The sequence below is a fragment of the Cajanus cajan genome, chromosome 4, assembly GCF_000230855.2.
Source record: "Cajanus cajan strain Asha chromosome 4, NIPB_CcT2T_4, whole genome shotgun sequence".
NCBI classification, from domain to species: domain Eukaryota; kingdom Viridiplantae; phylum Streptophyta; class Magnoliopsida; order Fabales; family Fabaceae; genus Cajanus; species Cajanus cajan.
This window is the reverse complement of record NC_138520.1, coordinates 21,352,901-21,368,260: the sequence shown is the minus strand read 5'-3', so window position 1 is coordinate 21,368,260 and position 15,360 is coordinate 21,352,901. Positions and strand designations below refer to the sequence as shown.

Genomic DNA, 15,360 nt, shown 5'->3' with positions numbered 1-15,360 from the left:
CTTCGCCTGGTCCAGCGCTGATATGCCGGGCATAGACGCTGATTTCATCTGCCACAAGCTAGCAATACACAAGGAGGCAAAACCAGTCGCCCAGCAGAAGAGGAAGGTAGGCGGCGAAAGGCGGGAGGCCATCTTCGCCGAAACGCAGAAACTACTGAATGCTGGCTTCATCCGTGAGGTCAAGTACACCACATGGCTGGCGAACGTGGTCCTGGTAAAGAAGGACTCGGGGAAGTGGCGGATGTGCATCGACTACACCGATCTGAACAAAGCATGCCCCAAGGACTCATACCCCTTGCCGAGAATTGACAGGTTGGTCGACGGAGCCTCCAGACACACCCTCCTCAGCTTCCTCGATGCCTACTCCAGGTACAACCAAATAATGATGCACCCACCTGACGAAGTGCATACATCCTTCATCACTGACCACGCCAACTACTGCTACCAGGTGATGCCCTTCAGCCTCAAAAACGCAGGCGAAACCTACCAGCGGCTGATGGATAAGGTTTTCCAACAACAGATCGGGAGGAACATGGAAGTCTACGTCGACGACATGGTAGTCAAGACCACCTCGGCAGCAAACCATGCTGCCGACCTCATCGAAGTATTCGCCCAGGTCAGGAAGCACAACATGCGCCTCAACCCGGATAAATGTGTCTTCGGCGTCCAGGGAGGCAAGTTCCTCGGCTTCATGATCATTAGCAGAGGAATTGAGGCCAATCCCGAGAAGTGTAAAGCAATCATACAGATGCAAAGCCCACAAACGGTGAAAGAGGTCCAACGCCTAGCTGGACGGCTGGTCTCATTATCCCGTTTCATCCCCAAACTCGCGGAAAAGGCAGGGCCCATTTTCACCCTGCTGCGAAAACCAAAAGACTTCCAATGGACGGATCGGTGCGAAGAAACTTTCCAAAGCTTCAAAACCTTCCTCACAACCCCGCCGATCCTATAGAGGCCAGATCACAAAACCAACTTCCTCCTTTACTTGGCCGTAGTAGAAGGCGCTATCAGCGCAGTAATAGTACAAGAGCACCAGAAAGTGCAGACACCAATCTATTTCATCAGCCGAGTCCTCCAAGATGCAGAGAAGCGATACCAGATGATCGAGAAGCTGGCACTAGCACTCGTCACTGCAGCTCGGCGTCTCCGACCCTACTTCCAGAGTCACCAGGTGGTAGTTAAAACCGACTACCCCAACAAGCAAATTCTGTGAAAGCCCAAGCTCGCCAGACGGATGATTGCGTGGTTAGTAGAATTGTCTGAGTTCGGCATCCAATACGAAAGTTGCGGACCCCTGAAAGCCCAATGCCTAGCCGACTTCATAGCCGAGCTCACGCCTACCACTGCCGAGGAACCTCAAGTGTGGACCTTACATGTGGATGGATCCTCCAACTCTAAGGGTGGTGGTGCAGGCGTCATATTGGAGGGACCAAACCAAGTCACTCTGGAACAATCCCTTAAGTTTGGCTTCAAAGTGACCAACAACTAGGCGGAGTACGAGGCACTTCTCGCGGGATTAAGGCTAGCCCGCGACCTCGAAGCCTGAAAGGTGAGTTGCAACAGCGACTCAAAACTCATGGTGGAGCAGCTTAGTGGAACGTACCAGGCAAAAGATACTCTACTGCAGCGGTACTTTCACACTGCGTCCCACCAGATCTCGTCCTTCGACGAATTCACCATAAAGCATGTGCCGCGAGAACAAAATGCCCGAGCTGACCTCCTATCAAAGCTCGCCAGCACCAAAAGGCCTGGACAGCACCGAACCATCATTCAGGAAACCTTGCACTCACCCAACTTAGACGACAAAGTCATCAACGTTAGTGACAATGAAGACCTGGGATGGATGGCAGGCATCTGGAACTACTTGAAAGAAGGAACCCTGCCCGAGGCCAAAGACGAAGCTCGGAAGATAAGGATGAGATCGGCTAAGTTCATCATCATCGGAGATGAGTTATTCAAATGTGGAGTTTCTTCTCCACTACTCAAATGCTTAACCGCGTCTCAGGCAGCCTATGTCATCAGGGAAATTCACCAGGGGATATGCGGCATGCACTCCGGGGCGCGCTCAATGGCGACCAGGGTACTCTGAGCTGGGTACTACTGGCACACTCTGAAGTCGGACTGCCAAAGCTATATTCAAAAATGTAAAGAGTGCCAGCAATTCGGCGACACACACCGGTAACCACCCGAAACTCTCCACCACATGATGTCGGCATGGCCTTTTTCCCAGTGGGGAATGGACATTCTCGGACCATTCCCCCCTGCGAAAGGTCAACTAAAATTCCTCCTGGTGGCAATCGATTATTTCACCAAGTGGATTGAAGCATCTCCACTCGCCAAAATTACCACTGAGAACGTTCAAAAATTCACATGGAAAAACAACAAGACTCGAAGAGGAACTGTGAAAACGGAGACGAAAAACGAACGGAGGCAAGAAAGCAAGAAGAGCTATCGTACTCGAGAAGCCGAAAAGTGAAAAAAGGATAAAGTGAAAAGAGGAAGAGGCGCGAGGGAGAGAAAAGGTTTTCCCCAAATTCAAAACGGTTGCGCCACGTGTTAGCCTAGGGACACGTCTGACGACACATTAATGGAAAACCATCATGACAAGCGCAAATCATCAGTACATAACTGTCACCCCCATTAACGCGCCACTTGCACGTTTTCGGAAATGACAGTTACGAAACACGACACCTTGACAGGCCAGTGCATATGAAAGGTCACTTTCCCCAACGAGCTTGGTCTTAACTCCTTGACCTGCGGTCTTCGGAGTTCGGGGGGCTAGTGTACTGTCCGTACTGTGAAGCCGAGCTCCGAGCTCGAGAGGTCGGAACCACAGCGCAAGATGACCTCGGGCACGCGCTACGCGACGTCAGCTCGACATTTAAGTAGATCATAACTGATCTCAAAGGATCTCGCTCCAGACGAGATCCATCACCTAATCTTATCATATCTTATCTCAGGCCCAGGGCCCAAAGCAACCCTAATTCACACTAAGGTACGTGCATTACTTATACGAGACTGATACTCCCACAAACACTAACTTTAGCATTGTCGCCACCGGCCCGAAACGGGCTTTCGGCATTCGCGAAGGATGGTTGGACTCTTTTATTTGTTTAAAAATATGGATTGCTAGAATGACTTATTCTCAAACTGAGACCTCGTCAAACGAGCAATTTTATTAAAAGGCTCACCAATCCATGTTAATCCCAAGCGGGACCCTCCATGGATTAGTGGTTTTCATAAAAAGGAAGGGTTCATGGAGTCGCCACCAATGTTTTACTCAAAACATTGGAAAAAGGGATAAGGCAATTGATTTTATAAATCAACTTCGGCCATTACAACCAGAGTTGGGTAAGGGAGTCGGTTACGCGTGGGGAAGGTGTTAGCACCCCACAGCGCCCCTTTCGGGTTCCCTGTGACAGATTATTTATTAAATAATAGCGCAAAATTACTAAATTACCCCTATTTATTATAAGCGATTGTCAATTAAATATCTACATGATGATAAATTTAAATATACACACAGAAAGCAGTAAAAGGAAGGCCTTAAGAAGAAACCTTTGAAGCGTGCTTTTATATTCAAGTAAAACTGGGAAGCTTTTTGGCGTTCCCTCGCTCTACAAGCCCGCTCGCTCCCTCCTAGAAAATTTTAACTATGGAAATCCGGAGGATTTCCCTTCGACTAGGTTCGAATCTCCAAGCTAAATGCTCGGAATTCCAGAACTTCGTCGGATCGACTCCCAGAGAGATTTCTAGGGCAGAACACTGCTCAAAAACCCCAGAAAACTCAAGGAGGGAGTCAAAACTCTGTGTAAAAGTGTGAAATGACGTCCAATTGACGTCATATTTATAGGGATGAGGCTCAATACGGTTTATGAGGGTCAATACGGTCCGTATTGAAGTTTTGAACTACAATACGGCCGTATTGAATTCAATACGGCCGTATTGAAGTTCAAAAACCTCAATACGGCCGTATTGAAGTTCAGTGCAGCCGTATTGAGTTCAAAAACCTCAATACGGCCGTATTGAAGTTCAGTGCAGCCGTATTGAGTTCAATGCAGCCGTATTGAAGCTCAGAAACTTCAATACGGCCGTATTGAACTTCTGGGAGGCCGTATTGGGCTTCATTCCCTCCACTTTCTTATTTTTTGCTACTCTAAGACCTCTAAACCTACAGATTGTCATCCTAGGGTCTTCCAGGGTCTTCCAGGAGTCCTTCCGGGTGACTTTCCTTTGATCTTCGAGAGTCTTCGAGTCTTATTTCCGACCCGGACAATTTTAGGGGTCTACAGCTGCCCCCCCTTTACTTAGTCGGACGGCCTTTTGGGGTACCGGCTGACAAGTAAAGGAGTTGACCCAATTGTCCGGGTGATGTGCCAACCTTCTGACTTGTAGCGTCTTCCGGTGGAAAATTGTTGAGTAGCCTCTCCAGGTTGTTGCATACCTCGGCGCTTCTGACAACCTCGGTAGCTAAGTTTACCCTCTCCAGGGTCAACTTCACTCGACGCCCGAGCCGGAAGTTGAACACCAACGTGCCTCTGACGATGCTGATGGTTGAGTACCGCCTCTCCAGGCCTAGCCTCACTCGACGCCCGAGCCGGAAGCTAGACACCAGTGTTAACATCACCGATGTTTGAGTACTGCCTCTCCAGGCTCTGCTTCGGTTGTTTCTGACGACCTAGGCAGCTAAGTTTACCCTCTCCAGGGTCAACTTCACTCGACGCCCGAGCCGGAAGTTGAACACCAACGTGCCTTTGACGACGCTGATGGTTGAGTACCGCCTCTCCAGGCCCTGCCTCTTAACATGAGGTAGTTGAGTATCGCCTCTCCAGGCCCTGCCTCTTAACATTCAGCAGTTGAGTATTGCCTCTCCAGGCCCTGCCTCTTAACATTCAGCAGTTGAGTACCGCCTCTCCAGGCCCTGCCTCTTAACATTCGGCAGTGTGAGTTTACCCTCTCCAGGGTCTGCGTCTTAACATTCGGCAGTTGAGTATCGCCTCTCCAGGCCCTGCCTCTTAACATTCGGCAGTGTGAGTTTACCCTCTCCAGGGTCTGCGTCTTAACATTCGGCAGTTGAGTTTTAACCTCTCCAGGGTCTGCGTCTTAACATTCGGCAGTTGAGTTTACCCTCTCCAGGGTCTGCGTCTTAACATTCGGCAGTTGAGTTTACCCTCTCCAGGGTCTGCGTCTTAACATTCGGCAGTTGAGTTTACCCTCTCCAGGGTCTGCGTCTTAACATTCGGCAGTTGAGTTTACCCTCTCCAGGGTCTGCGTCTTAACATTCGGCAGTTGAGTTTACCCTCTCCAGGGTCTGCGTCTTAACATTCGGCAGTTGAGTTTACCCTCTCCAGGGATTTGAGATGATTTTTGTCTCCACAGTCCACGATGCTGCTTCGACGGTTTTTCTGATTTTGTGCCACTGAGGGCTGGATAACGCAGGGATCCGTCTAGGGGATGTGCAGTCATTCATAGGTTCCTGTGCCCCAACTTGCATTGCATTGTTGGTACCCATGGGGAATTTCTGACTCCTTGGGGTGTAGACACATATGCTCTCTCTCTGAGTTGAGCGATGCCTTATGTTTAGCTGACGTCCTTTGACGTTGGTGGAGTATCCCGGTTGTCCTTATTCGGGCGACTCTTTTTGTTTTTCTGGTTTTGTTGCCTCTGTGTAGGCTATTATCCGCTGGGGATTTTGTCATTGATTTTGATTAGCCTCTTCTGTTAGGCAGATCATCTTGACGCTTGATGTTTGGCTGAAAAGCCAAATTCCGCTTGGGGAATTGTTATTGATCTTTTGGATTTTTGCTTTTTTGTAGGAATGCCTCTGAGTAGGCGAGTGGGGATTTAAAGTTTATATATCCCAGAGTATTATTTAGAAAGCCTCTTCAGGCTTAGACTCACTCAACGCCTGAGTTGGAGAGCTATCTTCCACTGAAGAAGTTTTAAGTCCTTTGACTAGACATACTGCTTGGGCGATCGTGCTTCCATTGGGAATTTTGTCGATCTTGCTTTGATAGCTCTCGCTGGGGAATTTGGCCCGTGAGTGGGAGCTGAGATATCTCTGGGGAGTATTATTTCGGCGAGCCTCTCCAGGCTCAATTATTCTGAGAGAGTATTATTTCGGCAAGCCTCTCCAGGCTCAGTTATTCTGTGGGAGTATTATTTCGGCAAGCCTCTCCAGGCTCAAATATTTCTGAGAGAGTATTATTTCAGCAAGCCTTTCCAGGCTCAATTATTCTGTACAATTTTTGTGGATTTTCTATGTTTGCCTTTTATCGATTTTTGGGCTTTTTCCGTATTTTGCCTTTTTATTGATTTTGGCTTTTTCTGTATTTTTGCCTTTTTTGTTGGTTTTGGATTTTTCTGTACAGAAATGTCTTTGAGGAGTATTATTTTGGCAAGCCTCTTCAGGCTTAGTTATTCTGAGAGAGTATTATTTCGGCGAGCCTCTCCAGGCTCAATTATTCTGTGAGAGTATTATTTCGGCGAGCCTCTCCAGGCTCAGTTATTTCTGAGAGAGTATTATTTCGGCAAGCCTCTCCAGGCTCGGTTATTCTGTATGGTGAGAGAGTATTGTTTCTGCAAGTCTCTCCAGGCTTAATTATTCTGAGGAAGTATTTTTTCAGCAAGCCTCTCCAGGCTCAATTATTCTGTACAAACTGAGGAGTATTGTTTGTATCCTCGCCTTTTTTCGTTTTCGGCTTTTGTTGACTGCTGTCATACACAAGCAATTTTCTATTTTTTCTATTTTATGCAATTGCCTCATGATAAGGTCTTTGAATGTGCAATTAATGTGTGTGATGCACAAATGCAAGTTTTATTATTTAATGTTTTTAGAAAAATGAATGGCTCTCCCTATCCTCCTTTTCTTGGAGGAATTTCTGTCATCGACGTGAGGGAATATTTTTGTGAGCCTTTTATGCAGGAGATTATGGATTTTATAGGAACCCCTCCAATTTTCTTTATTGACCGATTATTAAGGAATTTCATACAATTTTTTTAGAAATACCAATTTTAGAGGCATAATCACATGGTCAAGAGAGAAAAGAAACAAATGGATATTTTATTTGATATTCAAAAATGTTTTTACAGAAAGATTTACAGAAGGAATTTCTGAAGAATGGCTGGCCAGGGTAGGCTATATACATTGGGCTTAACAATTATATCTGTAATTGTTGCTCTTTACGTTCCCCTAATTGCTTCAGCCTGAGCCAGGAGTGCAGATGCTGCAAGACGCTTGCTTCTAGAAGATAATCACTTGAACCGCCTTTCGGTTTTCGATTCAAGCGATCGTTGCTTGCTTTGCTCTTTCATCTTATTCTTTTGCCCCTAACTTTTGCCTAGGACGTATCCTAGCGGGGATGATTTTGCCTTTGTTTTGCCTAGTACCCTTGTACTGGCGGGCTTTTTGTTTTGCCCTAACTTTTGCCTAGGATGCCCTTTTTCGGGTTTTCATCCTAGCGGGCTTATGCAAGCAACGTCTTCAAGCATAGTACTTCTTTACCACGTCAGTGTTGACTGGGTATCGAAGTTCTTCTCTATCCATGTCTGTGAGGATCAATGCTCCTCCTGAAAAGGCTCGTTTTACCACGTATGGTTCTCCGTGATTTGGGGCCCACTTTCCGATTTTGTCCTTTCGAGTTGGTAGCAATTTCTTCATTACCAACTCTCCCTCATGGTAGACTCGAGGGTGGACTTTCTTGTCAAAAGCCTTTTTGGTCTTCCTCTGATAGGCTTGACCATGGCATATGGCGTTCAGCCATTTTTCTTCAATGAGGTTCAACTGGTCATACCGGCTTTGAACCCATTCTTCTTCGGAAAGTTTTTCTTCCATAATTACCCTTAGCGAAGTTATCTTGACTTCGATGGGTAGAACTGCCTCCATCCCATAGACGAGGGAGAATGGAGTAGCTCCTGTAGATGTGCGTACTGAAGTCCTATAACCATGAAGAGCGAAGGGTAACATCTCGTGCCAGTCTTTAAATGAGGCAACCATCATTTGCCCTATTTTCTTAATGTTCTTATTGGTTGCCTCGACTGCCCCATTCATCTTTGGCCGATATGGGGAAGAGTTGCGGTGTTGGATCTTGAATTCTTGGCACAGTTCTTCCACCATTTTATTATTCAGATTAGATCCATTTTCAGTAATGATTTATTTCTCCATGCTTCCACTAGATTATTCTAAAATCTTTTGGGACAAGAGAGAAGAGAAAGGAAAGATATTTTTGTTCTGAAGTTTGTGTTTTAGAGGGGATTTATTTTTCAAAAATGATTTTTGTAAGAATGGATGGCCAAGGTAGGCTTATGTGTTTAGGCTTGTTTGATTAAACACTTATGAAGTTAAAAAGTCGTGTTGTGATTTGACAACTTGGATAGCTTCCCTTGAACCTTTCTTTTTGAATTCGGTTCATGGTACCATCATGGATTTCTTTTGTTTTTTGATTGTCCTTATTTTTGCCTAAAACACCCTTTCGTGGTATTTTAGCGGACTTTTTGTTTTTTGTTTATTTTGCAACCCTAATTTTTGCCTAGGTCACCCCTTCGTGGGATTCCTAGCGGGTTCTTTGCTCTTATTTTTGCGCAGTCCCCTTTTTGGGTTTCCTGCCGAGCTTCTTTTATTTTGAAAGATTTCTTTTTACCCATGATGGCACTTGTCGAGGCCAAGGGAAGGTGCTCCAAGTCGTCACACACACCTCCACATGAAAATGATGTGGGTTTATTATTATTAAGATGATTTTAACCTCATTCATGTTTATTCAAACAGGGTTAAAAATGATGTGGTTTAGAATTTTATTATAAGCAAGAAAAGAAGCAATGAAGAATGATTTTATTATAATCATAGTGGAAACATGTGTCCTTATTTCATCACTGATATGGGTCCCAATATTGACCTCTTTTATCTCTCGGCCATGCCCCAAATTCACAGTCTCCAATTTCTCTTGACGAGCTTCTTAATCTAGCAATCTTTGCAGATCCGGAGAAATGGTCTCCTCATCACTGTCCAACTCAACCCTTTCACCTTCGGATCCCGGTCAGAGCGAACAATTACAGACATAATTATTTTATTGGTTCTGTTTAGGTTTAGAATTATTAATGTTAATGAGGAAAGAGAGAAAAGAACAAAAAAGAGAGTAATGTGAAAAATGCCTCTTTATTGATATGTATTAAAACTGTACAAAAACCCTTATTTACATGAAAAGGTTCTCATGATCTCGGGTACTGATCATGAGTACCTAAAAGAGAAGAAAAATATGAAGGGGCCCTATCGTGGCTTGTTCTTCTCTCTAATCCTGCTTTGGCCGAGGATTCTTGCTCACGTCGGGCGCTGTCGAATCGAAGGTGACCCATCCGGCATCAATAAGGTCTTGGACCTTGTATTTAAGAGCTAGGCATTTCTCTGTTGAATGCCCTGGTGCTCCCGAATGGTATAAACATTTGTCTTGCGGTTTGTACCAATAGGGATGAGGTGGATCAACCTTCTTTAGTGGAACGTAAGCTAGAAGACGTGCTTCCACTAGCTTCGGCAGGAGGTCGCTATATGTGGTCGGAAGTTTATCAAACTTCTTCACAGGGTTGAATTGCGACTTTCCTGACTTCGAAGTGGAAGAAGATGAGGAAATGGTTATGGCGCTGACTCTTCTCTCCTTCTTCTTCCCAAAGGTCTTCTTAGCTTTAAATGATTGGGAATGTTCAGCTAGCTTCCCACTTTTCAGCTCTTGTTCCACTCTTCCTCCAACATGATGGGACTTATGGTCACTGTGCTTAGCCCCGTGTATGTTGTGGTGACGCATGAGTTCCATCATTTGCGCCATTTGCTCCTTGAGCTGTGAGAGCTCGTCTGTAAGCTTCTTAATTTGTTCCTCCAATGCGTCCATCTTCTTGATTTTCTGCGCGCGCGTGAGGACAGAGAGATGACCAGCCACTTTCTAAAAATGAATATTTAATCTAATTAATTTATGGGATGAATACGCTCTTGACATGAGCTTGATAACCCTCCATTTTTAAGGTGCTGCCTTTTTAAAATGGAATGTTACCACCCTCCTTGACTTATGATCTCTCCTTAACGGAGAATCTCGATAATTATGGGTCTCTTTTACTCATGTCAAGAGGTATTGGTGAACCTAGAATGCATGGTTTATGAGGATGCATGATATCTTATTGGTAATGATGTACATGCTCCTTACTTTTATTATATTTTCACACATTGGTTTTTCCTCTCATGTCATGACATTTTCATGCATGGGGATTATTCTTTAGACCTTATCACGAGGTTATTTATTAATGCACAAACAATTGCACATAAGCATTTACACAAACAATTCACTCATCCACGAACAGTCACGAGCGAATCACGAGGTAGGGGTATCCTGCAGAAAAGTGCATATTCAAGGTGGTTCTAACTGTTCTCACCGGTCTGAGGCCCCCAAGGTGCCCCCATTATAGGGACCCAATTCCTCTCGTCGTAAGTCGATGGAAAGTTCCAACGCACTGTCGGACTTGAGTTCATGGTTATCACCTTGAGTGATGCTTTCCGACAACGGTCTACGGGCACCTATAGACCCATTCGACAACCGGCCGTACTAACATCCACTCCCTATGGCTTTCCACTCATGCCCCCGGGTATAGAGGGAACTGTTGTGTGCAAAGGTTTGTGTGCAATTTATATTTCAAACAATTGCGGAAAATTAAACAAACAACAGTTATTTAAAGCCATATACATAAAGCATGTTATCATACAAACAAGGGGTAATAAAGTAATTTTAACTATTATTTGTTAAAAATAATCTGTCACTAAATGGGACTGACTCTCGAGGCTTCCCCAGTGGAGTCGCCATCTGTCGCCACCGGCCCGAAACGGGCTTTCGGCATTCGCGAAGGATGGTTGGACTCTTTTATTTGTTTAAAAATATGGATTGCTAGAATGACTTATTCTCAAACTGAGACCTCGTCAAACGAGCAATTTTATTAAAAGGCTCACCAATCCATGTTAATCCCAAGCGGGACCCTCCATGGATTAGTGGTTTTCATAAAAAGGAAGGGTTCATGGAGTCGCCACCAATGTTTTACTCAAAACATTGGAAAAAGGGATAAGGCAATTGATTTTATAAATCAACTTCGGCCATTACAACCAGAGTTGGGTAAGGGAGTCGGTTACGCGTGGGGAAGGTGTTAGCACCCCACAGCGCCCCTTTCGGGTTCCCTATGACAGATTATTTATTAAATAATAGCGCAAAATTACTAAATTACCCCTATTTATTATAAGCGATTGTCAATTAAATATCTACATGATGATAAATTTAAATATACACACAGAAAGCAGTAAAAGGAAGGTCTTAAGAAGAAACCTTTGAAGCGTGCTTTTATATTCAAGTAAAACTGGGAAGCTTTTTGGCGTTCCCTCGCTCTACAAGCCCGCTCGCTCCCTCCTAGAAAATTTTAACTATGGAAATCCGGAGGATTTCCCTTCGACTAGGTTCGAATCTCCAAGCTAAATGCTCGGAATTCCAGAACTTCGTCGGATCGACTCCCAGAGAGATTTCTAGGGCAGAACACTGCTCAAAAACCCCAGAAAACTCAAGGAGGGAGTCAAAACTCTGTGTAAAAGTGTGAAATGACGTCCAATTGACGTCATATTTATAGGGATGAGGCTCAATACGGTTTATGAGGGTCAATACGGTCCGTATTGAAGTTTTGAACTACAATACGGCCGTATTGAATTCAATACGGCCGTATTGAAGTTCAAAAACCTCAATACGGCCGTATTGAAGTTCAGTGCAGCCGTATTGAGTTCAAAAACCTCAATACGGCCGTATTGAAGTTCAGTGCAGCCGTATTGAGTTCAATGCAGCCGTATTGAAGCTCAGAAACTTCAATACGGCCGTATTGAACTTCTGGGAGGCCGTATTGGGCTTCATTCCCTCCACTTTCTTATTTTTTGCTACTCTAAGACCTCTAAACCTACAGATTGTCATCCTAGGGTCTTCCAGGGTCTTCCAGGAGTCCTTCCGGGTGACTTTCCTTTGATCTTCGAGAGTCTTCGAGTCTTATTTCCGACCCGGACAATTTTAGGGGTCTACAAGCATCGGAGTCTCTTTTGCAGGTACCACCCCCATCTTGGAGCATCAAGCGTACCAGCGAAGGAGGCTCATCGATCTTACCTGGCGGATCAGCTCTACAACAGATTTCCAGTAAGAACATATACAAATATGAAATGGAAGTATCCAAAAAATTCAGAGGATGAAGCAAGGAAGGATTTAGCTTATCAAGCTAGGGTAATCTTTTTTTTTTTCCTTTGTTCTTGTTTGCTTCAAAGTGGCGCTAATGTCTTCCCTTTATAGGAACTTAGTAATAGATCCATTGTAGCTTTCTTATTTTTTACACTTGGTGTTGACGTCATTGTACTTTTACTTTTTGTTTTTGTCAGCCTTTACAAATGAGGTGTCTTTTGAGTAGGTTTGCACTTCAAGTCTTCTAAACCAAGTCTTCAATACAAGTCTTCCAAGAAACATTATTTTAATTTAAGGTTTCTAATTAGAAAAATGAAATAGTAGTATTCTGAGCTAAGTCTTTAAGATAAGTTTCCTGAGAAGAAATGTTTCTTACTTGGGGTAAACATTTTCATTTGTGCTAATCAACGGTCCTTGATGAATATTGAATTTCCTTTGAGATTTTCATAAGTATGTATTCATAAAACCTTTAGATAAATATGTCCTTGATCATTAGGAATTGGTTTCATGTTATTTAGACCTCTATAGAACAAGATATTTCCAAAATATTGTAGCAACATCATCCTATTATGGGTAGATCAACGTTTCCTTATTATAGACATAATTTGTCAATGAAAAAAACCTTATTAACCCATGACTTCATCAAAGTTGGAGACAAATTTTCTATCTTTCCAAAACCACCAAGTTTGGCTAAAACTCATGTCTACAACTCTAAGTATGCTCAAAACAATGCACTTTATTAGTGTCAAAACCCAAAATGACGTTTTCATCTTGATTGCCATATTTATCCATGATTTAGGCCTATGAGTTGTTTAATAAATGTTGTAAATAATTATTCTAGATTTCCATAGCCATAAAAACTGGCTCAATATCATATCTACAACTCAAGATATGTGCAAAATACAACAACTATGTTTTGCAATCAAGATCAACATCATCTACAACTTCTTTTAGAAATTTGTACATGATCTAATTCATATTAGCTCTTGACTTCTTCATGAAGAATATAGATACTTCTTCAGGCTTTTCATATCCACCAAGATCTCTTCAAATGAATTCCTAGAGCTCAAGATATCATACAAAATGGACTTCATAGTCTTTTGAATATTTTCAGGATTAAATGCATAGTTAAGACATCCATTCTGATTCGTTGTGAATTAATATCGAGTTTACTTTAATTAATTTTCTGAATACACTAAGAAAACTCATCAGTAGCATAAATACTTAAAAAACTTATAACTTTTGTTCATAAGGTTTGTTATAATTAAAACATAAAGGATTTGGACTTAATAGCGAGGACTAAATATTACCCCATGAATAAGATTGGATTGTGGCCAAGGATAACTTCCAAAAAGTCCCCTCCCAGAAAATATCTAGCTTTGAGGATATGTGTGATGATAACATTTGGGTTGGAAATCATTTTCAGCCTTGTTTCCCTAACATTGTAAGATTGAAGCTATGGATGTCTCTAAAGACTAGACCACCATGTTCTTTCTTAATTGTGAATTTACCCCATTTCATCTAGTTAATACTCCTACCCGTGTTGTTATTTGAACCCCACTAAAAGGAGTTCATCAAGTGTTGGATTTCTTCAACAATGGTATTGGGAATAAGGTAGGCACTCATCTGATACTACAAGATGGGCTAGAGCACTGCCTTGACCATTACATCCTTTCCAACTTTTGATCAGTGTTGTAAAACTCGGCTCGACCCGGCCGGTCGAACCGGTCGAACCGGAAACCGGTGGTTAGACCGAGCCGAACCAGTGATCAGATCGGATATGCAGCTGACTCGGTATGACTCGGTTTGACCCGGTTAAAAACCTGGTTGAACCAGCGACTCGCGGGTCATGACCCAAACCGGGTCATCAGTTTTTTTGAAAAAGAAAAATTTAAACGACGTCGTTTTTTAAAATGCCTCTGCTCGTTGCACGCTGCCTCCTCCTTCAGAAACCCTAAGGTTATTTTTTTCAGATTGATTTTGAGAAACAAATCCTACTCGTCGCACGTTGCTTCTCTGCACGCACCACCGCACTGCCACAGCTGCACCGCCGCACCGCTACACCACGATAGTCGCACCACCGCACCGTCGCACTACCGCATTGCCGCATCGCTACACTGCCACCTCGTCGCACCACCGCGCGTTGCTTCAGGTTATAAGTTGTGCGATTTTTTGATTGTTTAAAATATTGGTAGCATTTTTTGATTTTTTGATTACGGCTACTTGAACATTATTTTATTCAAACTTGGGTTTTGGATCATCTCGTTGCCAAAAATTATAGTTAAACCAACTCCGAATCTCCATAATCGCCATTTCTGATTTGCCAAAAATTATAGTTATATAGCTAGTAGCACTGGTCTGTGGCATACTTAATTGTTTGGACGTTCATATCAAATTTTTTTCATTTTCACTCCTCATTGAATCTGCAGAGGACCCTACTCTGTGTATATCTTGGTGTTAAATGTTGATGAATCTAGCTACTTTGATATTTAGTATATATCAATAACCGGAACTTATCTATTTCCGTACAAAAAGAAACATGACTGCACCAAATTTAAAACTAAAGCACCATAGCTCTATAATATTGCTTGTTAAAACATATATACTAGCAAGAATGCACCCTTACCTATATTGTAAAGCCCAAACCGAAATAATGCTGCTGTCAACCTAACAATGGATTATCTTAGAACCCAGTAGCAACTACTAAAACAAAGGTTAAGACAGCCAAACAATCTTATTAACATTTACATGCAAATGCCAGCATTAATCATAATAGTATCATATGCCAAATACATTCAGAGAAGTCACCACTGGGTCCAGTTAGAAATTAGAATACTTAGAAGAGAACTAACAAAGCCAGGAAGGTGTTGGTAAAATGGATACAACCTCGGGCCAAAATTGAAGCCCAGAGAATTGTACAATGCCAGATTAGGCAACTGGTGGACGGAGAACGTGATCCTGTGAGTGGCAATGTGGAGAATTAGCTGTTATTTGAATTTATAATTTGGTTATATTTAACATTATGTTATTGTTAGCTACTCTTTGATTTGCTCATTATTATATTGATTTTGGTTGATTTAATTTGCAATAATTTTTTTGTTGGTTGTTATTGAATGATATTTTGATATTAGGC

At 43.1% G+C, this 15,360-nt stretch overlaps 1 protein-coding gene across 1 annotated transcript; it reads left to right on the top strand.

The window, feature by feature from the left end:
- The first annotated feature begins 1,576 nt into the window (after window positions 1–1,576).
- LOC145957234 (uncharacterized) lies at window positions 1,577–2,089 on the top strand. The gene has a single exon (XM_083073457.1). It carries the CDS (start codon window positions 1,577–1,579, stop codon window positions 2,087–2,089), a length of 513 nt encoding a protein of 170 aa, XP_082929583.1.
- Window positions 2,090–15,360: the final 13,271 nt, after the last annotated feature.

Excerpts from the sequence above, each read along its gene's own strand:
- LOC145957234 (XM_083073457.1), top strand. The coding sequence starts at position 1,577 with ATGGTGGAGCAGCTTAGTGGAACGTACCAGGCAAAAGATACTCTACTG.